Source organism: Bos mutus, chromosome 11 (genome assembly GCF_027580195.1).
Source record: "Bos mutus isolate GX-2022 chromosome 11, NWIPB_WYAK_1.1, whole genome shotgun sequence".
Taxonomy (NCBI): domain Eukaryota; kingdom Metazoa; phylum Chordata; class Mammalia; order Artiodactyla; family Bovidae; genus Bos; species Bos mutus.
Window position 1 is genome coordinate 86956208 of NC_091627.1, and position 24549 is coordinate 86980756.

Here is a 24549-nt window from a genome sequence, read left to right on the forward strand (position 1 = left end):
TTCCTAGAATTGACTCTTACTGTCATTACAGAAAGATCTTCTGGAGAAATTACTCTCAGTGGACCCCAAGAAACGACCTACCGCATCTGAGATACTGAAGACTTTGAAGGAGTGGAATAATGTTACAGAAAAAAAGAAACGAAACACATGTTAGATACTTCAAAAAGTATCCTGCTTCTGATAATTCCATTTTCCTGTAACTGTCTAAAATCTGCTTGGGAATATTGATGGTATTTATCTTCTATTTTCATTTTTTCTATTAATTTTTTTTGCCACATTTGAAGAAAGATTTACATTTTTTCTTACTTTAGAAACATTCTTACATTTGACTTTCCCGTGGATAATCTTCTTGTTGTGAAAATACCAAAAGAACCCCTCAAATTTTCTTTTTAATACCAATCAGTGAATCAATTAATGAATGAATATTTGTTAAATGCCTAATGTTTCTAGGCAAAAATAGTATCAGATCTATCTCTGTCTTAAATAGCTAATAATCTAGTTGGAGAATATGGTGACCATGAAAAGATAAGTAAAAAAGATAAATAAGTATAATACTTCTGAAAGCAATTTGGTATCATGTAGCAAACTTATGGCACCCCACTCCAGCACTCTTGCCTGGAAAATCCCATGGGTGGAGGAGCCTGGTGGGCTGCAGTCCATGGGGAGTGACTTCACTTTCACTTTTCACTTTTATGCATTGGAGAAGGAAATGGCAACCCACTCCAGTGTTCTTGCCTGGAGAATCCCATGGGTGGGGGATCCTGGTGGGCTGCCATCTCTGGGGTTGCACAGAGTCGGACACGACTGAAGTGACTTAGCAGCAGCAGCAAACTTAAATGTATATATCCTTTCCTGAAAAGCAATCAATTCCATTGCTACATACACACCAACAAGAATGTTCATAGGAACCCTGTTCATAATAGCCAAAAAATAGGAAACAGTGCTAATGTGCACCAGAAGAAGAAAGGATACACAAGTTGTGTTATATTCACACACTGGAATACTGTATGTACAGCGTGAAATGAAGGGATTTCAGCTGAACACACTAACATGCCAGATCTCTCAGGAACATATGTTAAGGAAACAAAGCAGACTGCAGAAAATATACACAGAATGATTCCATTAATATAAAGTTAAAAGAACATGGTAAGTGGAATAAGTGTGAAATGAGTGTGTTTAGGTATCCAAACGAATGTGGTAAACAACACAGGGAAGGAAAGGAGTGAGAACAATTATTAGATTCTGATAGTGGTTTTCTCTGAGGAGGGACAGGAGAGATTTAAGAGTTAACAGTTAATTTTTTTTTCCTTACTCTGCATGTTGAGTCCACTAGTGTTTACTGCATAATTCTTTTACTTCTCTTAAATACATTTTGTACATGTTATAACAGACACTTTAAAGAGATGATAATTGTGCTGTAAGACAATAGCTGAGCACAGAAAACAGTCAATCTGGAGGGGTGAGATGACATACTGAGGAACCATGGCACAGGCTTAGAAGTGACATTCCAGTGAGACTTCCAAGTCTGTGAAGGATTGAGATGAATAGAGAGCAGACCACGTGAGGAGCCTGGACAAAGGGCCTGGTATGCATCCTGGAAAAGATAGATTTGAGAAATTGGGTACACTAGTTTGGTTCCATGAATTGCTGTTGGGAACGTGCTTAGTTGCTCCGTTGTGTCCATCTCTTTGTGACCCCATGGACTGTAGCCCGCCAGGCTCCTCTGTCTGTGGAATCCTCTAGGCCAGAATACTGGAGTGGGTTGCCATTTCCTCACTCCAGAGGATCATACTGACGTAGGGATTGCACCCGCGTTTCCTGCATCTCCTGCCTTGGCAGGCAGATTATTTACCGCATAGCCACCTGGGCCAGAAGATAATTAAGGCTGCATCTTGGAAGAACTTGAGGGTTACTTTAAGCTTTGTAGTAATCAACTGCCTTCCCAGGTGGCGCAGTGGTAAAGAATCCGCCTACCAAGGCAAGAGAAGCAGGAGAGGTGGGTGTGATCCCTGGGTGGGGAAGATCCCCTGGAGTGAGGAAATGGCAACCCACTCCAGTATTCTTGCCTGGAAAATTGCATGGACAGAGGAGCCTGGCGGGCTACAGTCCATGGGGTCCCAAAGAGTCGGGAGTGACTGAGCACACAGCAGCAACCAACTATCATTCTAAAATCATCGTGTAATTTTGTAATTTTTAAAATGAGCCAAGTTTAAGCTTAGCAGAAAAATCATGGTAGTAGAAAATACTTTTGTCAAGATTGATAGCAGTTTCTAAAAAGTGTAATTGAAAGCAGTTAATATGGTCTTCAACTCCCAGTGCAGTATTTGATTAAGGCAAGGTTCATCAATGGATGCTAAAACTTTTGGTTGAAAAGGTATTGGGAAACAGGAGCCACAAAAGGATGTAAATATAGTCCCATAGATGATATTGCAAAGGGGAAAATGTATCTTTAAAATGAAAAGATCTTGTCACCACAATAACCAAGTAATTAAAGGTTCAGCATCACCAAAAGTGGAAGCAGTTAACACCGCACCCCTCCTGATGTGATGTAAGGATTATAGACTGTCAGCTGTTTAGTTTTATTGCCCGCAGTGTTTAACTGGAAATTAATCATGAAATTAAATTAAAATGATTAGCCAAATCCTGAATGAAATCACTGATAAGGTAATTAACTTGGGTTTCTCAAAAAGTCAGGACGATGAAAAAGAAAGTAGAGGAACTCTTCTAAATACAGAGAGACTAGAGATACCATGACCAAATGCAATGCTTGAATCTTGATTGTATCCTGGTATATACATACAAAAAAAGAAAAACCCAGGAAATAGCTATAAAAGACATTTTTGAGATAATTGAGAACATTTGAATATAGACTGCATATTAAATGAATTTATAGAATAATTGTTAATTTTCTTAGGTATGATAATGATATTGATAATGATAATGATATTATCATACTGGAAGATGTCTTACTTTTTCTTAGGCAGTGCATACAGAAATATTTAGAGGTGAAGTGGCTTGACATTTGCAACTTACAAATGTTCAGCAAAAATCAAGGTGAACATAAATATGGGTATGTAGGTATACACTTAGTCGTTCAGTAGTATCTGACTCTTTGTGACCCTTTGGGCTGTAGCCCGCCAGGCTCCTCCATCCATGGGATTCTCCAGGCAAGAACACTGGAGTGGGTTGCCATTTCCTCCTCCAGGGGATCTTCTCTATCCAAGGGACCGAACCTGTGTTTCCTGTGTCTCCTGCATTGCAGGCAGATTCTTTACCTGCTGAGCCACTGGAGAAACACCTGTGTGCATGTGTGTTTATAGAGAGAGACAGTGAGACAGAGAGAGGGAAGTGTGGCAAAATGTTAACAATGGAAAACTGATAAATCTAGGTGGAGGATATACAGTATTTCTTGTGTTATTCCTAGAGCTTTTCTGCAGATTTGAAATTTTTCTAGGAGGAGACAAATCTTTTAAAAAAGTATTATCTGGATTTGTTGAATAAAGACAAACTCAAAATAAAAGCCAATGAACGTGGCAGATGAGTGAACATGGCTTTATTTTTAACCTCTCATTTTTTAAATTCAGGTATAATTGATTTGCAATATTATATTAGTTTGAATGTATAGCATAATGATTCGGTTCTTTTATATATCCTTCTCTCACTCAAATATTTCTCGACTACTGTAAAGTAAATATAGCATCCCTTAAAGGTTTATTTTAGCATGTATTTTCTCAGCCTTAAACGATCTAGTAAATAAAAAGTATCCTTTTAGTCAGAGGAGAAGAGGGGCAAAGACCAGGGACCTTATTTGCTAATTAAAACACATATGTGCAGAGATTTTCAAGAGCCATTTTAACCTAATTGCCTCACCAGAAACAGAACTTCTAGGAAATTTTTATTACAGAGAACACAGGTTTCCTATTAAATGTGCACATATTTAACATAAATATATATAGATGTGTCATACTCAGCACATGTTATTTTTGTTGGTGGTATTTAATATAAATACACACATATACACATATGTATGAGTGTATGTGTGTCTGTGTGTATGGCCAGCTATTTAATATGTGGGATCCAAAGCAAAATGAAAATGTGAGGCCCTTATTCACAAATTACCATGGGGACCTTGTGCAGCCACATAGACTGCATGTCAGTGAACTCAGACTTGTACGTATATACACGTGTGTATCCACATGTATACATACTGCACATGTATGTATGAAATGGTTAGAAATCTAAAAACAAGCTTTTCCAAGACTCTGTTATCCAGTGTACCAACTTGAGAGATAAAGTCACAACATCTGTTTCACACTTTCAGCATAGATTGAGGTTTTTGGCATGTTAATTTTTCATTATGAATATGGAATAATTTCAATATTATCCATATTTATAAGTTTTTGTGTTAAAACAGAAAAGCAGAGACTAGAATAATGAAACTCTGTGTACCCGGCTTCAACAACTATCAGTACTCTGCTTTTCTTGTTCTATTTACCCCCTTATTTTGCTGGAGAATTTTACAGTAAATCTCAGGTATTGTATCATTCCGCTTGTAAACACTTAAAGACGTATTTAAACTTTTTTTTCTTTGTTTTTTGGCTGTGCTGGGTCTTCTTTGCTGCCTGCAGGCTCTCTCTAGCTGTGGTGGGCGCAGGGCTAGTCTGTAGTTGCGGTGTGTGGGCTTCTCATTGCCGTGGCTTCTCTTGCTGTGGAACTTGGGCTCTAGGGCACGTGGGCTTCAGGAGTTGTGGTGCGTGGGCTCAGTGGTCCCACAGCATGTGAATCTTCTTGGACCAGGGATTGAGTCTGTTTCCTTCTGTACTGGCAGGCAGATTCTTAACCACTGCAGTACCAGGGGAGTCCTAAAGATGTATTTCTAACATAAAAGATATTTTAAGTTTTAACCAAACCTCGATATCACTGTTGCTCAACAAAATTAGTAAGATTTCTTTAATAATCAGACTGTATGGAGTTTTCCTATTTAAAAATATTTTTCGGCAGGTTTTTAAAATCAGGATCCAACATTGCATTTAGTTGGTAAATAAACTTTTACCAACTTTTACTCTATAACATTTACTCTATAGTATTACCCTGTTATAGAGTACTTTTGCTCTATAACATTACCCTGCTTTTTGTTTCTTTCCTCTTGCCTTTTATTTGAGGAAGGAACTAGGTCATATATCCTATAGAACTTCCTTCATTTAGGATTTGGCTGATGGTATCCCCATGGTGTTTAGTTAGATCTAGAAAATTGATTTGACTATGGTCTGAAAAATTTTTCCAATACTCCCTAGATGATGCTGTAGTGTGTGTGTGTGTGTGTGTGTGTGTGTGTAGAGAGGAGTCTTCCTTATTTCTATGTGAAAACCAACATAAAATGTGTATTTCTTATACATTGTGTTAGGGTATGATGCTATGTATTCTGCATCACTCCAGGAGGAGCATGATGTCTGACTGTTCCACTTTTGGTGATTTTGATCGGTGGTTTGTGGTGGTGTCTGGGTTGGGAAGATCCCCTGGAGGAGGGAAAGGCTACCACTCTGGTATTCTGGCCTGGAGAATTCCATGGACTGTACGGAGTCGGGCACGACTGAGCGACTTGCACTTCTGGTGCTGTCATCCACTGCCGTCAGTTTTCCTTATCGGTCTTTCATCTAAGAGTGTCAGCAGCCATTGATGACTATTGCCTGGATCCATTGTTTCATTAGGGGTTGCAAAACTGATTTTCAGATTCTATCAAACCTCTTGCATTTATTATCTGTGATTCTTCTTGAAAGAAGAATTTTCTCTAAAGCTGAATGGGTTGTTGCTGTTTAATCGCTAAGTCATGTCTGACTCCTTTGCGATCCCATGGACTGTATCCCACCAAGCTCCTCTGTCTGTGGGATTTTCCAGGAAGGAATACTGGAGTGGGTTGCCATTTCCTTCTCCAGGGGCTCTTCCCAACCCTTGGATTGAACCCATGTCTCCTGCATTGGCAGACAGATTCTTTACCATGGAGCCACCAGGGAAGCCCAAAAACTGAATGGAAAAGATGGGATTAATATTTATTAATTTTTAGAATGAGGTGGCACCCCAGCAACCTCCAAAGGTGAGAAAGAGGTTTTTTGGCTTTTTTTTTTCTTTTTTTGGTGGGGGGCAGGAATGTGATCCAACCTATACTTTGAAACTGTGTTTAGACTAGGTTGGAGCAGGCAGAGACTATTGAAAGGTCAGAAGTCCGAGAGGCTAAGCGGACCATAACAATGGGAGGGGACAGAACCAAGAGGAGCTGGCATCTAATTGGATGTGAGGATTTAGGTAATCAGAGAATACCTCCAGGTTGCTCTGATGGTGAGCACCAGAAGTATGATGCTGTTAAAGAAGGTCCAAGTCTCAATCACATTAACCCCTTCAGTGAGCCACACACAGCTGAGAGAGATTTTGTCTCACACTGTTCTCTACTGCACAGTTTTTAGTTAGAATTTAAGCAGCAGTGGAGCAATGGTTCATGTGCGGCACACTGAGGAGGTAAAATGCTGGATCTCGTTTGGAGATGTCGAGTTTGAGGTGCTGCCATAATATTCAAGAGTGAATGTAGAGCAGATCTAGGAAATGCAGGGGAAGAACTTGAAGGATGAGCTGGAATCATACACAAAAGAGATGTGGGTCTTATCCGGAAATAAGCCCTGGTGCTTAACTTTGAATCCAAGAGCTTGCTGAGGGAGAGTACATAGAGGAAAGGGCTCAGAAACAAAAGTATGCTGGACATCTCCATTTAGATATTTACCCTTTATATCTAAATGTCAGTCCACTCCCTAACGTCTGTGATTTTCCATCTGTGACCGTGAGCTACTCCAGTCCTGACATTTCCTCAGAATGGTCACAGGGACAACAGCTGACAGGTCAGAGGCCCCACTACTGGCTTATACTAAATGCAGAGAGAACCCAGGTCTCCCGCATTACAGGTGGATTCTTTACCATCTGAGCCACCAGGGAAGCCCATTACTGGCTTATCGGAGGACTAAAATCCACGTAATGGGTAAAACTCTTGAGGCAAATCAGATATCTCAAATATGTGTGGCTCTTCAGGGGTCAATATGATTGAGACCTGTTTTAGTTTCCTAGAGCTGCTGTAACCAAATGACCACAAAGTCGGCGGCTGAAAACAACACATTTATTTTCTTACAGTTCGGGAGGCCAGCTTTTCACTGGGCTCAAGTCAAAGTGGTGGCAGGGCTGTGCTCCTCTGGGCGCTCCCGTTTTGCATCCCCTGTTCAGCGTTACCTGGTTAAGTCCCAGCCACATAGGTCTGCTCAGGGTCACCTAAATAGGCTTTTGTGCTCAATGGCTCTTAGCTATGGTTTCTACCTAAAGTTCCCTTCAATCTTTTCCTCTTTTTTGTAAAATAACAGCTTTATTGAGACATAATTTCACACATTCTAAAATTCACCCCATTTAAAGTATACAGTTTAGTGGTGTTTAGTATATTCAGTTGTGCAGCCATCACCACAATCAATTTCAAAACACTTTTGTCTCCCCAGAAAGAAACCCTGTACTTGTTAGCAGGCTTTCCTCATCTTCCCCTAATTCTCTGCAACCACTCATCCACTTTCAGTCTCCATAGACTTGCCTGCTTGGGACATTTCATTTAAGTGGAATCATACAACACAATCATACAACATGTGATCATTTTCACTTAATGTTTTCAAGTGTCATCTATGATATAGCTTGGGTGGAAATTCCTTTCCCTTCTGTTGCCAAATAATATTCGACTACATGAATACATTAAATTCACCTATTCATCAGCGGATGGACATTTGGGTTTCTGTTTTCTGGCTATTATGAATACTGCTATGAATATTCGTGTGCGAGTTTTATGTGAACATGTTTCCATTTCTCCTGGGTATATACCTGGGAGTAGAAACACAGGTCCTACTGTAACTCCTTCCTAGTGACTTTGGATATGAAAATGATGTTCAGAGCCCAAATTCAGTGTTGCTACCATAGTGTTTTACCATCTCCCATACAGAATGAAACCTCTCCCTAGTACCCCTAGTGCTTAGTACTTCAGTATGGTACTTATCAGTTTGCCTTGGCACTCCGTTATTCCTGTGTGGGTGTCCTCCTCCTTGTAAATTTCTGGAAAGCAGGGACAGTTGATTTACCTTAAGGAAGCAACCTGCATAAAGCAGGAACTCTCTAAGTGCTTTTGAATTAGTAGGGAATAAAAGTGCCAAGAATTTTATATGCCTGATCCTACAGAATGTGTCTGATATGAAATAATTGTTCATTGTAAAATTTCAACAATTAAATGTTGGTATATAACACTTGAAAGTGGGTAGGTAAACCAATATTAAAATCTCTTTTATTTTGAATTTTAGAAGCTTCAGTATTTTGAGTTTATAATGAGGAAAATCAAACATTTTAGAAATTCTAGATAGGACTTTGACAATAAACATAGTATTAACATACTATGGTCAAAAGTAAATGACAACCTGACCTGTTAAAATTTATGTTTCAAATGTCACTTATCTTCTAAAGCAAGTTTAAAAATTCTTTTCAGTATTTTGCACCCCTTGGTTTTCATTATTGTCTGGTTATGAAGTTGTTAAAGGCATTTATGAATAAAAGTAAGCTTTTACTCATACTGAAAATCTGTAGTTTTCATTGGTGGTGGTAATGGAGGGATGTCTCCCACTCTCCAAGGCAGGCTGAGTGCTGGGCTCTGGCCTGGAAATGCAGACCCCAACTCTGGTGGATTCATGGGTGCCGTCACGGTTATTCCTATTCTTATGTTAATGAATATACTCACGAACATATTTAAAATACTCTAGGCCACCGGGCAGGTAGCCCCATAGTGCAAGGAGAAAAAGAATCCAGTTCCTAACTCCATTCTGTCTGAAAGAATCCACATGGCTTTGGGTCTGACAGAACGAATGTCATTATGATGGCTAACATGACAGGCAAGCATGTGATTATAACTGCAAGAAGAAGACGCACTCATGTTTTATCTGTTAATACAATGTTACTATTTTTTACATGAAAAAGGTAAATATCAAAACAGTATTGTCCAACTATATGTCCAATGTTTTACATATGTATTTATACTCATAAAAATAATAATTCAGTTTCTAGATGAAGAACTGAGGCCCAGACATTGACTAGGTTTTCAAACTCTACTGCATGTTGGTATCAAGGATAGTAGTGCTCAGGCCAGAGTGATCAATTACATAGACTCTCTGGAAGTATGATAATCTTTGTATTATCATTTTTTTAAAGCTCTCCAAGTTAAACTTGAGGACAAGTGAATTAGGTCATATTAGGTCAGAGGTTAATACAACTCATACTATTGATAACTTGGGTAAATGTAGGTTAGCTTCTGCTATGTTCTCAAGTATGCCGTTTATAAGAGGCTGATCTCTTGCTCAGTGCTTCAGAAAGGTGAGCTATAAAACTGTACAGGTAAGGTCACAACTTGATCCAAAGAACAGTTGTGCTCTGGTTTAACCTAGAGCACTAGTTCTTATCCACAGGTGATAATCAGACTCAGAACTTTAAAATAAATAGATATCTAGAAACAATCCTAGACTAGCTGAGTCAAATCACTAAGGGTAGTTCCTGAGCATGGGAACTTTAAAAAAAGTTCATGATTTTGATGCCCAAACTTACATGGACCTCTCTAGGAATGTGCCACATGGTATGTCTTTAGCTGTATTTGGTTAAGTTATAGGGAAGCAGAATTCAGCTTAAGACAGAAAAATAACTTTAAAAATGACTTAGTGCTACCCAGCTCTTCTAAGGTAGTGAGCTGTCTGCGGCTGGACAAATCAAGGTAGAGGCAGGATTACCACCTGCTGGGAATGTTGTCAAACGACTAAGAATTTGGATCACCTGATGTTTCAGGTTACTCCCAACTACTGTTTCTTTAGCCAAAACTTGCAATGGATACACACGTTGCCATGAAAACTCATGACTTTATGGAATATCATAATTACTGTCTCTAAAACTCATTAGAATTAAGTACTACTAATGGAACCTTGCCTCTGACATTACTCTGATTGAGGGGAATACTTTTTGCCTCCTCCTCATGCTTGAATGCAGGGAAGGGAACCTCTTCTTGCTCCTTGGAAGGCAGAATTGTGGGAAGAAGTTCTGCGAGCCTGTATTTGTTCCTTCTCAACAGAGCTGTATCTCTTCTGGTGCGTGGTTTTGGGAAAAGGAACTGAGGATGCATGCCTCTCCTCTGCCCCGAGGGCTGGCTGTCTCACTTTGACAGCTGAGATGGGCTCTATCCTTCCTCTGAGGCAAGGTCTGCAGTTCTCTCTAAGCAGGGAGATCTCACAGGGAGTGTGGCTGGAGAACAAGTCAAGTAGCTCTTCATTCCGTTAGTAATAAAATTGATATTTTGATCTCAAACTCCCATGTCTTATTTCTCAATTTGTTCCAAAGTGAAGAAGGGAATAAGAGAGCTGGTGTCCTTAAACCCCATAAACGTCATGACAGAGTCATGAACTGTAATTGCTGGTGGCTATAATACTTGTGCTCTGCAATGGCTTTCCATTATATGTTGAAGTTAGTAACCAATTATATTCTAAAGTACAAAGTACTTCTAATGTACAAAAAGAACAAAAGATATGAAGTCCCCTTTCTTTACTGGCATCAAAAATTTGGGAATTCTAACTGCCCAACTATATGTCTTTAGGAAACAAGAACATTTGCCAAGCTTCCACTTTATTGAGAATAATCTTAGTCATGATCTGCAGAAGTTGGTCCCGGACAATTTGAAGACAGGTCTTCTTTATCTGTAATTTATGTGAGGAAAAGAAACAGTTAATACAAATTGCACAGTAAACTGTTTTAAAAAATTGTTTCAGCATAACATGTATTTTGTAGTTGTATCTGCTTCCTTATTCTGCTAAACAAACCAGGAAAAGATACAACAATAACCCCAAATTCTTCACTCTCAAGTACAAAGTCCTTAGGTTCAGGTTAACAAAGCTGGCTTGGGCAAGTGCTAGAAAAGAAAGCACTTGTGTCTTTAAGACATCTGACATGTTTTAACCGTTTCTTTCCTTACAATGAAAAAAAAAATGGAGTGGATTTCAACATTCTGATTTTTATGGTTCACAGACAATATTCTACCTAAGTACAAAAAAATTAGTTCTAAAAATTTACTATATCTTTCTAGTAGCTGAAGAATTGTGGAAAAATAAAGCATGAAAAAAATTTATCATCTTCAACTGATTAAAAAATTCTTTCTTATGAAATAGAAGACTGAAAAATTCCCTTCTGCACATTCAGTTTCTGAAAAGTTAAAAGCACCTTTAATTAACCCTCACTTCTTTCTCTACCCACTATTTCTTTAAAGCATTCATCCAACATTGCCCTTTGGATGGAATAAAAAGTTTCCATTGTCTATGGGAATTATGACTTTCATAAAAAAAAAAAAAATCAAAGCTGAAATCAAAGAGTATTTGTAACCAATAGTTTTTAAAAGTATAAAGTATTTTCTTACCTTCATAGGCTGTTCCACACCAAATACAATACAGATGTTCTTCTCTTAAATAACTAGTCAGTATTTGTAATTTTTCCAGTACCTAGGTATAGGTAGGATACAAGCACATTAATGGTTCACATTGAACAGAATTTTTGTTTTTAGGTCTCTTAGATTATGCTGAATTACCCCAAGGCCATAAATCTTCTGCTACACTCTCAGTTAGGAGAGGTGTCAAGGGTGGAATATATGAGAACATGCCCCATTTTACTAGCTGCCCCACTTCACTTCTGTCAGACACAACACAGGCCACTTGTTAACATTTCAACAATAGATCGTGGCTGGCTCTATTAAAATCAGCATCCTTTAAAGACCCCTCCTATTAATAGTTCCAAAGAATCTGGGTGAAACTGTCTCACTCTGCCATGAGAGTTCTCATCAATGGTTTCCCAGTTAGGTGGAACATAGATTTTTCAAATTGTGAATGTTTCCTACACCCTCTTTTATACAAGTAACCATAGAAATGTGTATTCTTTTCTTGAAAACTCTCTATTTACTCTGAATTGTGTTTTTTGACTTTCTTTTGTTTGTGGGTGAGTTGGGGGGAGGAGGTACTCAGAATTACTTCCAGAGGGTCAACAGGAAACAAGGTAGAAATCAACATAATTTACATTTGCAGCTTATACATCATCCAAACTGAGGTGAGAGGGTAAACTGAAGCTAAAAGGGTCATTTACATGAAGTTTTGATTTGGGGTTAATGTAGTAGTTCTCAACTAGGAGCGATTTTTTTTCCCTCAGGTGAAAATTTAGCAATATCTGGAGACATAAGAAAGCCTTCTTCAGTGATCAAAGCAAAGAAATAGAGAAAAACAATAGAATGGGAAAGACTAGACATCTCTTGAAGAAAATTAGAGATACCAAGGGAACATTTCACACAAAGGTGGGCACAATAAAGGACAGAAACAGTATGGACCTAACAGAAGCAGAAGATATTAAGAGGTGGCAAGAATACACAGAACTATACAAAAAAGATCTTTGTGACCCAGATAACCACAATGGTGTGATCACTCACCTAGAGCCGGACATCCTGGAATGTGAAGTCAAGTGGGCCTTAGGAAGCATCACTACAAACAAAGCCAGTGAAGGTGATAGAATTCCAGTTGAGCTCTTTCCAATCCTAAAAGATGATTCTGTAAAAGTGCTCCACTCCATATGCCAGCAAATTTGGAAAACTTGGCAGTGGCCATAGGACTGGAAAATGTCGGTTTTCATTCCAATCCCAAAGAAAGGCAATGCCAAAGAATATTCAAACTACCGCACAATTGCACTCATCTCACATGCTAGCAAAGTAATGCTCAAAATTCTCCAAGCCAGGCTTCAACAGTACATGAACCATGAACTTCCAGATGTTCAAGCCAGATTTAGAAAAGGCAGAGGAACCAGAGATCAAATTGCCAACATCCGCTGGATCACTGAAAAAGGAAGAGAGTTCCAGAAAAACATCTATTTCTGCTTTACTGACTATGCCAAAGCCTTAGACTGTGTGGATCACAACAAACTGTGGAAAATTCTTAAAGAGATGGGAATACCAGACCACCTGACCTGCCTCCTGAGAAATATTTATGCAGGCCAAGAAGCAACAGTTAGAATTGGACATGGAACTACAGACTGGTTCCAAATCGGGAAAGGAGTATGTCAAGGCTGTATATTGTCACACTGCTTATTTAACTTATATGCAGAGTACATCACGAGAAAGGCTGGACAGGATGCACAAGCTGGAATCAAGATTGCCAGGAGAAATATCAGATATGCAGAGGACACTACCCTTATGGCAGAAAGCAAAGAAAAACTAAAGAGCCTGTTGATGAAAGTGAAAGAAGAGAGTGGAAAAGCTGGCTTAAAATTCAACATTCAGAAAACTAAGATCATGGCATGTGGTCCCATCACTTCATGGCAAATAGATGGGGAAACAATGGAAACAGTGAGAGACTTTATTTTTGGGGGCTCCAAAATCACTGCAGATGGTGACTGCAGCCATGAAATTAAAAGACGCTTGCTCCTTGGAAGAAAAGCTATGACTAACCTAGATAGCATATTTTTTTTTTCTTTTCTAGATAGCATATTAAAAATCAGAGACATTACTTTGCCAACTAAGGTCCGTCTAGTCAAAGCTGTGGTTTTTCCAGTAGCTGTGTATGGATGTGAGAGTCGGACTATAAAGAAAGCTGAGCACCGAAAAATTGGTGCTTTTGAACTGTGGTGTTGGAGAAGACTCTTGAGAGTCCCTTGGACTCCAAAGAGATACAACCAGTTCATCCTAAAGGAGATCAGTCCTGAATATTCACTGGAAGGACTGATGCTGAAGCTGAAACTCCAATACTTTGGCCACCTGATGCAAAGAACTGACTCATTTGAAAAGACCCTGATGCTGGGAAAGATTGAGGGCAGGAGGAGAAGGGGACGACGGAGAATGAGATGGTTGGATGGCATCACCAACTCTATGGACATGAGTTTGAGTAAACTCTGAGAGTTAGTGATGGACAGGGAAGCCTGGTGTACTGCAGTCCATGGGGTTGCAAAGAGTTGGACATGACTGAGCGACTGAACTGAACTGGAGACTTTTTGGTTGTCACAAGGGGGATGTGCCACAGATACTCTGAAATAACTTACAAATGTACAGAACAGCCCCACAACAAACAATTACTCAGTTCAAAATGTTAATTGTGCCAAGGCTGAGACACCCAGCTTAAGGAATTGGTGCCAAAATATACATTTAATGTGCTGATTCATGTTGGTGCCTGGCAGAGGCTAATACAATATTATAAAGCAATTATCCTCCAAAAAAACAAACAAACAAACAAAAACCATACACTTAAATCTTCACTCTTATATTCATCTTCATCTTGTTCTTTTTCTTCCTCTGTCTCTTCTTCAGTTTCCTCTTCAGGCCTCAACCAGTACCATGCCTCCCTGGGAACTTGAATATTCTGAAAATGCAGAATTATTCCCAATTAAACAAAGCTAAACATAAAGATTATCACAAGTTTGTTCATGTCAACATGAATTCACTCTTTCAACTAAATATTTACTGCTTTAAGTTCCACACCATGGAACAGTGCATGTGAGTTCAGTTGCTCAGTTGTGTCTGACTCTGACCCCAGGCTCTTCTGTCCGTAGTATTTTCCAGCTTAGAATACTAAAGTGGGTTACCATTTCCTTCTCCAGCAGATCTTCCTGACCCAGGAATCAAACCTGAGTCTCCTGTGTCTCCTACATTGGCGGATTCTTTACCACTGAGCCACCTGGGAAGCCCTGTACTATGAAACTATAGGGATGCAAAGCCCAGTTAGAATACTGCCTCCCAACTGCTGACAATCTAGTAGGGAAAAGAAGCTATGGGGATAAGTATCTTAATGCGTATAAAATGATACATATAGCTAAGAAATCTTAAGTATCATGACATATATTCAAAATAACGTGCTATGGAAATACTGAAAAGTGAGAGATTGCTTCCAGCGACCTATTTACATATAAGGGAAATTTTAGAAACATTTTTGAGACTTTAAATGAAGTCACTTTATTTTGCTGGTAGGTGAAGCATCAAAATAAAAAAATTAAAGAAAAATCAAATCAAAAATTGAATTTTGAGAACTACTGAAATCTGAAATAGCATTCTACATGATGTTACTAGTTACAGACATGGAAGTTACTGAATATGGACTGAAAATAGGCTATTCTGATTGGCCAAACATTCAGGTGCACAGAATTTCCACACGTAATAGTTATGAGTAATCAATATTCAAATAAATGGAGAAGAGTTAAGTGAAAAATGGTATTCAATGCTTAACGATCATTCAGACTATGTTCCTGCAGTGAACAAGTCGTTATTGTGCATACCAGTTATTACAGATCAACAGTGCATCTGAAAGTTTTAACAGGCAGATACACTAAGCTTGGAGTTCTCTCTCTCTCTTTAAAAATAAAAGTATGGCACATTCCTGGTGGTCCAGTGGTTAAGACTCCACACTTCCAATGCAGAGGGCACTAGTTTGATCCCTGGTCACAGATGCTGTGTGGCGAGGCCAAAAAAAAAAATACAGTAAATCATACTGGGTGCCAAAACACTTCACCAAACTGAAAGCAGGTAAAAGGCTTACCTTCTGAGTATCCAATTGTTGACAGGCTCTCTGACTTCTTCTAAGATCTCCTTCTAGCTTCATTTCGTCTTGCTTATTTTTAAGTCGAATTCTAATTCAAAGGAAAAAATAGCACACTAGAGGTCTGTGTTCTCTTTATCCATGTTAAATGCCCAAATGCCAGGAAACATACCACAATAAAGGAACGATGAAACTACAAACAGCTCAATTACCGAAACTGTTCTGCTGCTCTTTCTTCAGCTTGGCTTTTCATGTGAATCTTTCTTCTATAGCTTTCCAATTTTTCCTCTGCTTTCCGTTTTAATAATGTCTCATGACCAATGCCACTTTTCCCTGCTCAAACAGGAAACACTGATGAGAAACTTACTGACTTTGTATGTCAAAATGTGACAACTTAAATTTTTTTTTTTCTGGCCATGCCTTGCAGCTGGCAGGATCTCAGTTTCCCAACCGGGAATTTAACCCAGGTCCTTGGCAGTGAAAGCATGGAGTCCTAACCACTGGACTGCCAGGGAATTACATAAATACTTACAAATTAAATGCAATTCTAACTTTAGTAAAATCACTCAAAATCATTTGATAAGAAGGACAGGAGAAAACATTGGAGTTTTTTTTAATCCAAATTCACAATTTGATTTTCACAAAGATTATCAGTCTGATCTAAAAAGATGTCAATACTATACACATTTTTTTCAAATTGGGAAATAAGTATCAAGAGTCATGCTTTTATATAAATATGATGAACAAATAAAAAATATATATTTTTCTCTTTGATTTGTCCAATTATTAAGAAAAACATTTAGTGGATAAATCAGGACACTTTTAGGACATTCAACAGATAAAAATAGCTTTGTATTTTTAATGGTTACAACAATTTTCCCGTTACTTTTATGATTTAAATTTTATTTTATACTCATTAAAATTTACTTTTATTTTTAGTTTAAAAGGTCTAGGAGTTTAAGAAACATTTTACATTATAAGAACTGTAATACTACCACCATAAAAAACTATTTATTAAACAAGTATATGTGCTATATTTAAGAATAAGTTACTATTACCAGCAAACAGCTGCAACAGTAATTACACACCTGTTTTGACATTGAGAGGAATTGGTTCAACAATACCATCTCCTAAAAAAAAAGAGAATGAGACACAAATTACTTTAGAAATTCTTCCTCAAACTATTGGTAGATGCAGTATGCAACTTTACAATGTTCTATACACATCCCTTCCAGTTTCAGTGATACTCAAAATTGGAACTGAACATCAATACTCTATAATCAACTACTTCCCTTGGCCTTCAAATACTACGTCCTCAATAAAGCTGATGGACAGCCTCCAGTGCCACCTAAACGTAGGAATTTTCATTGATATATATACAAGAGGGTGGCAGCCTTAAGAGAGAGCAAAGCCTTGCTAGGGAAGTCAAAGCAATGACAATAAAGGAGAGAAGAGAAAAACTGCTTACAGAAGATAGTATGTATATGACCTCTATCTCTTAATAAGCAATCTCATTCCTAAAACAGAGGTGAGAACTGAGCTTCTCCAGCTGAGGGGTCACCCAGGCAGCTGCCGCACGTACAGAGCAAGCAGGCCGGAGTCCTGCCATCATCTCTAGGGCTGCTCCCCTGTCCTTTGGGCCACTGAACTTTGCTTTCTTTAAGATATTTTTGATGTGGGTCATTTTCTAAAGTCTTTGTTTTGGTGTTTTTGCCACTCGGCATGTGGGATCTCAGCTTTCTGAACAGGGATCGAACCCACCCCACTCCGCATTGGAAGGTGAAGTCCCAACTACCGGACCACTAGGGAAGCCTCCCTTTCTTTTTTAAAGAAACACTGATTTATCTATTTGGCTGTGCTAGGTTTTAGTTGCAGCATGCAGTGATCTAGTTCCCTGACTGGGGATTGAAGCTGGGCCCCATGCATCGGGAGCAGAGTGTTAGCCACTGAACCACCAGAGAATGCCCAGGGCCACTGCACTTCTTAACCCTTCTCTTGTCATCATTCTTAGCTGCTGCTTCTAAGGCAAGCCTCATCCATCCCACTCCTTCAGGGCCAAGTTGGGCTGCTAAGCAGCTCTGGATGGCATAAGTCTGAAGTGGCTATGAGAAGATGGAAGTTCTCCATAAGCTTGCCAGCACACAAGAGACCAGGAAGCTTAAGTTGTTTGAATTTCTGCGTAGATGGACAGAGAGGAAAGAGTCATCACTGGTCGCCATCAATAAGTTACCATTTGGTGGTTAAGAACAGCTGTTCATTTCTGGTTCTGACTCACCGCTCTTGCCGAGGGCCTGACCACTTTTATACCCCATTTTCTGAAGTAGAGCAAACCCTTTGTTTTCACAGCCGAGTGCGTTCTTCAACCCCATGTCACGTCTCTCTTGTTCTTCTTCTTTTATACTCTTCTGTCTGTTTTTCAGATTCGCTTCCTGTCTCTTTTCTTCTTTTCGACGGGCTTCCCGGATCTGCCTCAGCATTGGCAAGCCTGGTCTGATGTCTTCTCTGAAGAATGAGGGAAAAGGTTATTTTAGACTAGTACATGAAAGTTTCTCATAACTTTGCCACTTACTCACTTGAAACTACTTAATATTTCAGTGCCACCTTTAGGAGCATCTCTGTTATCACCACTATTAGAACATAACCAATGTCCTGTGAGAATGGCTGTTTTGGTAAAAACGATGAGGGCTGGTATTACATGGTAAGAAACAAAATGTAGTTGAAAAAATAAGAAATAGTAAGACCAATTTTTCTAGGAGGTTGGCAATAATAAAAGGCAACTCTCAAAAGTAGATACAAGAGGTGAAAAGATGAAATAAAGGAAAAGAGTAAAATGTCCTTGGTAGTATAGAAGAAAAAGAATTGAGTGCCGAAGTAAAATGCTTAGTATTAGAAATATCTTTGTATCATAGACATGTAGGAAATGTTCTCATGAAGCAGTAAGATGAAATTTCAAACCTCGCCTTTAAAATCAATGGCATTGCTTAAAAATCTCCAATTCCTTAATGTCTTACACATATCATTATATGGGGCATGCACATTTACTTACTGGACATTAATGAAGGAATCAGACATATAGTCCTCCTCTTCTGCCATGTTCAACTTCATATGGCGGCAAAAGTATCTACAAAGCAAACAGGATGAAGTAACAATTTTTTTTTAAGAGGCAGATTCAAGGTTTTATTTTAAACCCCAACATGACCACCTACTAGATGTGTGCAATCTTGAAAACATTACTGCACCTTCTTCTACCATCTATTTTTAAAATTTATTTTTAATTGAAGGATAACTGCCTTACAATGTTGTGTTGGTTTCTGCCATACGACAACATGAATCAGCCATAAGTGTACATATGTCCCCTCCTTCTTGAACCTCCCTCCCAACTGCCCTCACTCTATCCCTCCAGGTTGTCAGAGAGCACTGTGTTGAGCTCCCCGTGTTATATAGCAGCTTCCTACTAGCTACCTATTTCACATGTGGTATGCATGCATGAATGCTAAGTCACTTCAGTTGTGTCAGACTCTTTGTGAACCTATGGATTGCAGCCCGCCAGGCTCCTCTGTCCATGGGATTCTCCAGGCAAGAACACTGGAGTGGGTTGCCATGCCCTCCTCCAGGGGATCTTCCCGACCCAGGAATAGAACCTGCTTCTCTTACGTTCCCTGCATTGGCGGGTGGGTTCTCTACCACTAGCCCTACCTGGGAAATCCTTTACATATGGTAACAACTACTAATTTTCAGTTTACCAAAATGGAAATAAACTTGTATGCATCCTCAGCTGTGACCTTTCTCTAGAACCCTACTCTGTATTCAAGTGCTCTTTTGACATCTTTCTGGGTTGAGCCCTCAAACTCAACAATCCAAACAACTCATTCTCTTCCCAACCCCGATTGCCTTTATCTCTGTATTTGCAAATTAATGTCGCCACTATCTCCCCGTTCCTGACCTCTTATAAACCTCTGTCCACTCTTCTTCCACATTATCCCTCATGGGCATTTTTTTTCTTATAGTTGTGACCACTACTTTAGTTCAGGCATTTCTTTCTCACCTGAACTGTCACAACTGCTTCCTAATTGGTCTTGTTGCCTTTGGCCTCTCCTCTTCCAATCCACAGAGGTTCTCTATGACCTCTCCAAAGTGGTTTTTTTTTTTAAAAAAAATATAAGTCAGGGCATGTTACCTGCTGGTTTCAAATCCTTCAGCAGACTTTCCCCTGTGGGCAGTGGAGGAACCATCACTTTCACATGTTGGCAGGAGAGATCCCCCATAATCTGACCTCTGACTCTTTTTCAGGATTCATTACTCATGCCACATGGTCTCATTTGTCCTCTGAACACACTGCAGACAATTCATTCCTCCTAGGCCTAGGCTACCCGCCTTTACAAAGGCCTGTCTTGACCACTCCAGGTCTCTCTCCACAGCACTTCATGTTCAAGCTGTTCATTGGTAACTAGATATAGTTAACACTTCACTTATATGGAAACACTTTTGAGGACCGTTTTAGCCAAAATAGTTAAAATCATGTAATAATTAGCCCTTAAAGGGATAAAATAATTATCCAGAAAAGTGTACTTTAAACTTTCCTGTGTATATGAATTGCCCTGGGATTTTCTCAGGGCTTCCCTAGTAGCTCAGCAGTAAACAGTCTGCCTGCAACGCCAGGAGCCACAGGGAGACATGGGTTCAATCCCTGGGTTGGAAAGATCCCCTGGAGAAGGGCATGGCAACTCACTCCAGTATTCTTGCCTGGAGAATCCCCACGGAGAGAAGAGCCTGGTAGGCTACAGTCAGTCCACAGGGTCGCAAAGAGTCGCAAAGAGTCGACACGTTTCTCAAAATGCAGAGTCTGATTCTGAGCTCGAGTCCAAGGCTCTGCATTTCTAACAGGCTCCCAGGTGCTGTCAATGCTTCTGGTGCAGTTGCTGGATGCAAAAGGGAGTCACTTGCTACAGTGCACACATGCTGTTTCGGCCTGTTCATCATCCTTCCTTTTGGAACTCAGCCCTCTGCCTTCCTTGTGGTTCTACTGGAGGGTAGCAATTAGTACTCCCTGAGGCATAAGGTGGCCAGTTATAGTACCCTATCCTAGTAAGAGGGGAGGAGATGACCTAAACAGGGCAAATAAGCATCTCTTTCCCTGTTGTTATTCAGTTGCTCAGTTGTGTCTGACTCTTTAAGACTCCATGGACTGCAGCACACCAGGCTTCCCCGTCCTTCACCATCTCCCGGAGTTTGCTCAAACTCATGTCCATTGAGGGATGCGGGAGCTGTCGTCTATGGGGTCACACAGAGTCGGACACGACTGAAGTGACTTAGCAGTAGCAGCAGCAGATTTGTCATAGCTTTTCTTCTAAGGAGCAAGTGTCTTTTAATTTCAGGCTGCAGTCACTGTCCACAGTGATTTTAGAGCCCAAGAAAATGAAATCTGTCACTGTTTCCATTGTTTCCCCATCTATTTGCCACGAAGTGATGGGACTAGATGTCATGATCTTAGTTTTTTGAATATAGGTTTAAACCAGCTTTTTCACTCTTTCCTTAATGATACTTATACATGGATTGTGGTGGGAAAGAGTTCTCTTTGTTGGGATTTCTGAACTGGAAGTATGTGAAGCTGGGCTGTGGATGGCTGTCTTTATATATTATATACTGCATTTGTGGTAATTCACCCAGTGTTTCTAAAGCTCAGATTCTTCATTGATAGTAATAGTATTTTTACACATAATGATTTCAGTTCAGTTCAGTCGCTCAGTTGTGTCCAACTCTTTACGACCCCATGGACTGCAGCATGCCAGGCTTCCCTGTCCATCACCAACTCCCAGAGTTTACTCAAACTCATGTCCATTGTGTCAGTGATGCCATCCAATCATCTCATCTTCTGTGGTCCCCTTCTCCTCCTGCCTTCAATCTTTCCCAGCATCAGGGTCTTTTCCAATGAGTCAGTTCTTCACATCAGGTGGCCAGAGTATTGGAGTTTCAGCTTCAACATCAGTCCTTCCAGTGAATATTCAGGACTGATTTCCTTTAGGATGGACTGGATCTCCTTGCAGTCCAAGGGACTCTCAAGAGTCTTCTCCAACACCACAGTTCAGAAGCATCAGTTCCTCAGCGCTCAGCTTTCCTTATAGTCTGACTCTCACATCCATACATGACCACTGGAAGAACCATAGCTTTAACTACACAGACCTTTGTTGGCAAAGTAATGTCTCTGCTTTTGAATATGCTGTCTAGCTTGGTCATAGTTTTTCTTCCAAGGAGCAAGCATTTTTTAATTTCATGGATACAGTCACCATCTGCAGTGATTTTGGTGCCTCCCCAAATAATCTCTGTTTCCATTGTTTCCCCATCTATTTGCCATGAAGTGATGGGACCAGATGCCATAATCTTAGTTTTCTGAATGTTGAGTTTTAAGCCAACTTTTTCATTCTCCTCTTTCACTTTCATCAAGAGGCTCTTAAGTTTTTCTTCGCTTTCTGCCATAATGGTGGTGGTGTCATCTGAATTTAGTTCAGTCGCCAGTCAAGTCCGACTCTTTGTGACCCCATGGACTGCAGCACACCAAGCCTCCCTGTTCATCACCAACTCCTGGAGTTTACTCAAACTCACGCCCATTGAATCGGTGATGCCATCCAACCATCTCACCCTCTGTCGTCCCCTTCTCCTCCTGCCTTCAATCTTTCGAAGCATTAGGGTCTTTTCAAATGAGTCAGCTGTTTGCATCAGGTGGCCAATCTGTGTATCTGAGGTTATTAATATTTCTCCTGGAAATCTAAATTCCAGCTTGTGCTTCATCTAGCCCGACATTTCGCATCATGTACTCTGCTTATAAGCTAAATAAGCAGGGTGACAATATACAGCCTTTACATACTCCTTTCCCAATTTGGAACCAGTGTGTTGTTCCATGTCCAGTTTTAACTGTTGCTTCTTGACCTGTATACACATTTCTCAGGAGGCAGGTCAGATGGTCTGGTATTCCCATCTCTTGAAGAATTTTCCACAGTTTGTTGTGACCCACACAGTCAAAGGCAGTGTAGTCAATAAAACACCTACCTAATATATTAAACATTTTCATTCTATTTCATTACCACTAACGACTTCCCTGGTGGTCTAGTGGTTAAGCCTCTGTGCTCCCAATGCAGGGGTATGGGTTAAATCCTTGTCAAGGAACTAGATCCCCCATGCTACAACTAAGTAGTGCAGCCCTACAAATAAATAGATAAAAATAACAAGAAATATTAATTACCATTAACAGCTCTGTAAGATAGGTACAATTGTGCTGTGCTTAGTTGCTCAGTCATGTCCGACTCTCTGTGACCCCATGAACTGTAGCCTGCCAGGTACAGTTAGCCCTGCTTTAATTAAGACTCAGTATAGGTAAATAATTTGCTTAATACCACACACACACACAAACCATGTCTCAGAGCTGTTTCTACTGCAAATAGGATTAGATTATTTTTAAGGGACCTATTTAGCTCTAAAGGGCTATGCAGACAAGAATAGGGGTTATAGGTCATTTAAGCCCCCTTTTTATGGGTACAATATGTTTCCCAGCATCATCTATTCCCATGAAGCATAAGGATAAACTTCACAAGGTGATAATACAGACAGAATGACAGTGGCTAGACAGCAATGGATTTCCCTGGTAGCTCAGATGGTAAAGTGTCTGCCTACAATGTGGGAGACCCGGGTTCGATGGAAGACAGCAATGGAAGTGATGAGAAATCATCGGATTCTGGGTATATTCTGAAGATAGGGATAATGGGATTGGAGGTGGCATGTGAAAGATTGATGCCAAGGGTGACCCTAAGGCTTTTAGTTTGAATATCTGGAAGAATGGAGTTACCAGTTCTTGGAAATGGTCAGATTACAGTATCAGGTTTTGTTTTTGTTTGTTTTCTGGCAGAGAGCAGGCGGGAGGTGTCAACAAGAGTGCTGCTTCACCCCTGTGTTCATAGCAGCTCTTCACAACAGCCAAGACATGGAAATAACCTAAATGCCTGCTGACAGATGAATGGATAGAGAAATGGATAAAGAACAAAACAATGCCATTTGCAGCAACATGGATGCAACTAGAAATAACCATACTAAGTGAAGCAAGTCAGAAGGAGAAAGACAAATACCATATAATATATGTGGGACCTAAAATATGACACAAAAGAACCTATTTATGAAATAGAGACAGAATCATGGACATAGAGAAAATATACTGGTGGTTGCCAAAGGGAGGAGGTAGGAAGACAGATAGATTGGTAGTTTGGGAGTAGTAGATTTAAAGAGAATGTATAAACAACAACACCTTACTGTATAGCACAGGGAATTACAGTCAATATTTTGTGGTAAGCCATAATGGAAAAGAATATGGAAATATATATATGTATGTATAAATGAGCCATTTTGCTGTACAGCAGTGGTTGTACCTTACAATACACAACATTGTAATTCAAACATACTTTAAAAAAAACTGATGCTTCGTATGTAGAGTCTCATTACACATCCAAGTGAAGAGATGGACTAAGTAGCTGGATGCACAGAAGAAAGATGACAAGAAACGCCTCAGTCTCAAACACTCCCTGCAGGGACCGCCGATCCCTTCCCTCCTGGCGCCCCTCCTAGCTGCAATCGTCCCACAAACTTGATCACTCGTGGGTGGGAACATAGGAGATGGTGTGATGGCTAGTTACAGCCAGTGTACAGATCACCACTCTTTATCATTCGACAGGCGCCCACAGCCCCTTACCTGGAAGCTCTACTCGCCCCAGGCCAGCTCTAGAGAGCGCTTGCAGCGCAGACACCCACCAACCTAAGGACCTCCGGGCCTCGGCTCGCTTCTGAGTTTCCGAAAACAGGACCAATTGGAAACCTACAGCAGGCGGGGCTTGGCGGGCGCGGCTAAGTGCGCTTGCGCAGGCTCAGCCTTCCG

At 40.0% G+C, this 24549-nt stretch overlaps 2 protein-coding genes across 4 annotated transcripts in view; one reads left to right on the forward strand and one right to left on the reverse strand.

The window, feature by feature from the left end:
• The window catches only part of EIF2AK2 (eukaryotic translation initiation factor 2 alpha kinase 2), a 33608-nt gene extending 30075 nt beyond the window's left edge, over positions 1–3533 (forward strand). For all 3 annotated transcript variants that reach the window (XM_070379732.1, XM_070379733.1, XM_005901906.2), the window contains one exon: positions 32–3533. In XM_070379732.1, the coding sequence (XP_070235833.1) occupies positions 32–154 (123 nt within the window). In that variant the 3' untranslated portion in view covers positions 155–3533. The remainder of the gene's footprint in view (positions 1–31) is intronic.
• Positions 3534–10696: 7163 nt separating this feature from the next.
• GPATCH11 (G-patch domain containing 11) lies at positions 10697–24510 on the reverse strand. The gene is made up of 9 exons (XM_005901907.2): positions 24367–24510; positions 18682–18756; positions 17911–18137; positions 16724–16765; positions 15848–15968; positions 15636–15726; positions 14349–14465; positions 11498–11579; positions 10697–10784 (listed from the first exon to the last, which is right to left on the reverse strand). Exons 2-9 carry the CDS (start codon positions 18738–18740, stop codon positions 10729–10731), a joined length of 795 nt encoding a protein of 264 aa, XP_005901969.1. The 5' UTR covers positions 18741–18756; positions 24367–24510; the 3' UTR covers positions 10697–10728.
• Positions 24511–24549: the final 39 nt, after the last annotated feature.

Excerpts from the sequence above, each read along its gene's own strand:
- GPATCH11 (XM_005901907.2), bottom strand. The coding sequence starts at position 18,740 with ATGAAGTTGAACATGGCAGAAGAGGAGGACTATATGTCTGATTCCTTC. Across the intron at positions 15,969-16,723 it reads TCCTCTCAATGTCAAAACAG|GGAAAAGTGGCATTGGTCAT; the intron begins GTGTGTAATTAC and ends CTGTTTGAGCAG. Across the intron at positions 11,580-14,348 it reads ATAAGAGTGAAGATTTAAGT|GTACTGGAAAAATTACAAAT; the intron begins GTATGGTTTTTG and ends ACCTATACCTAG.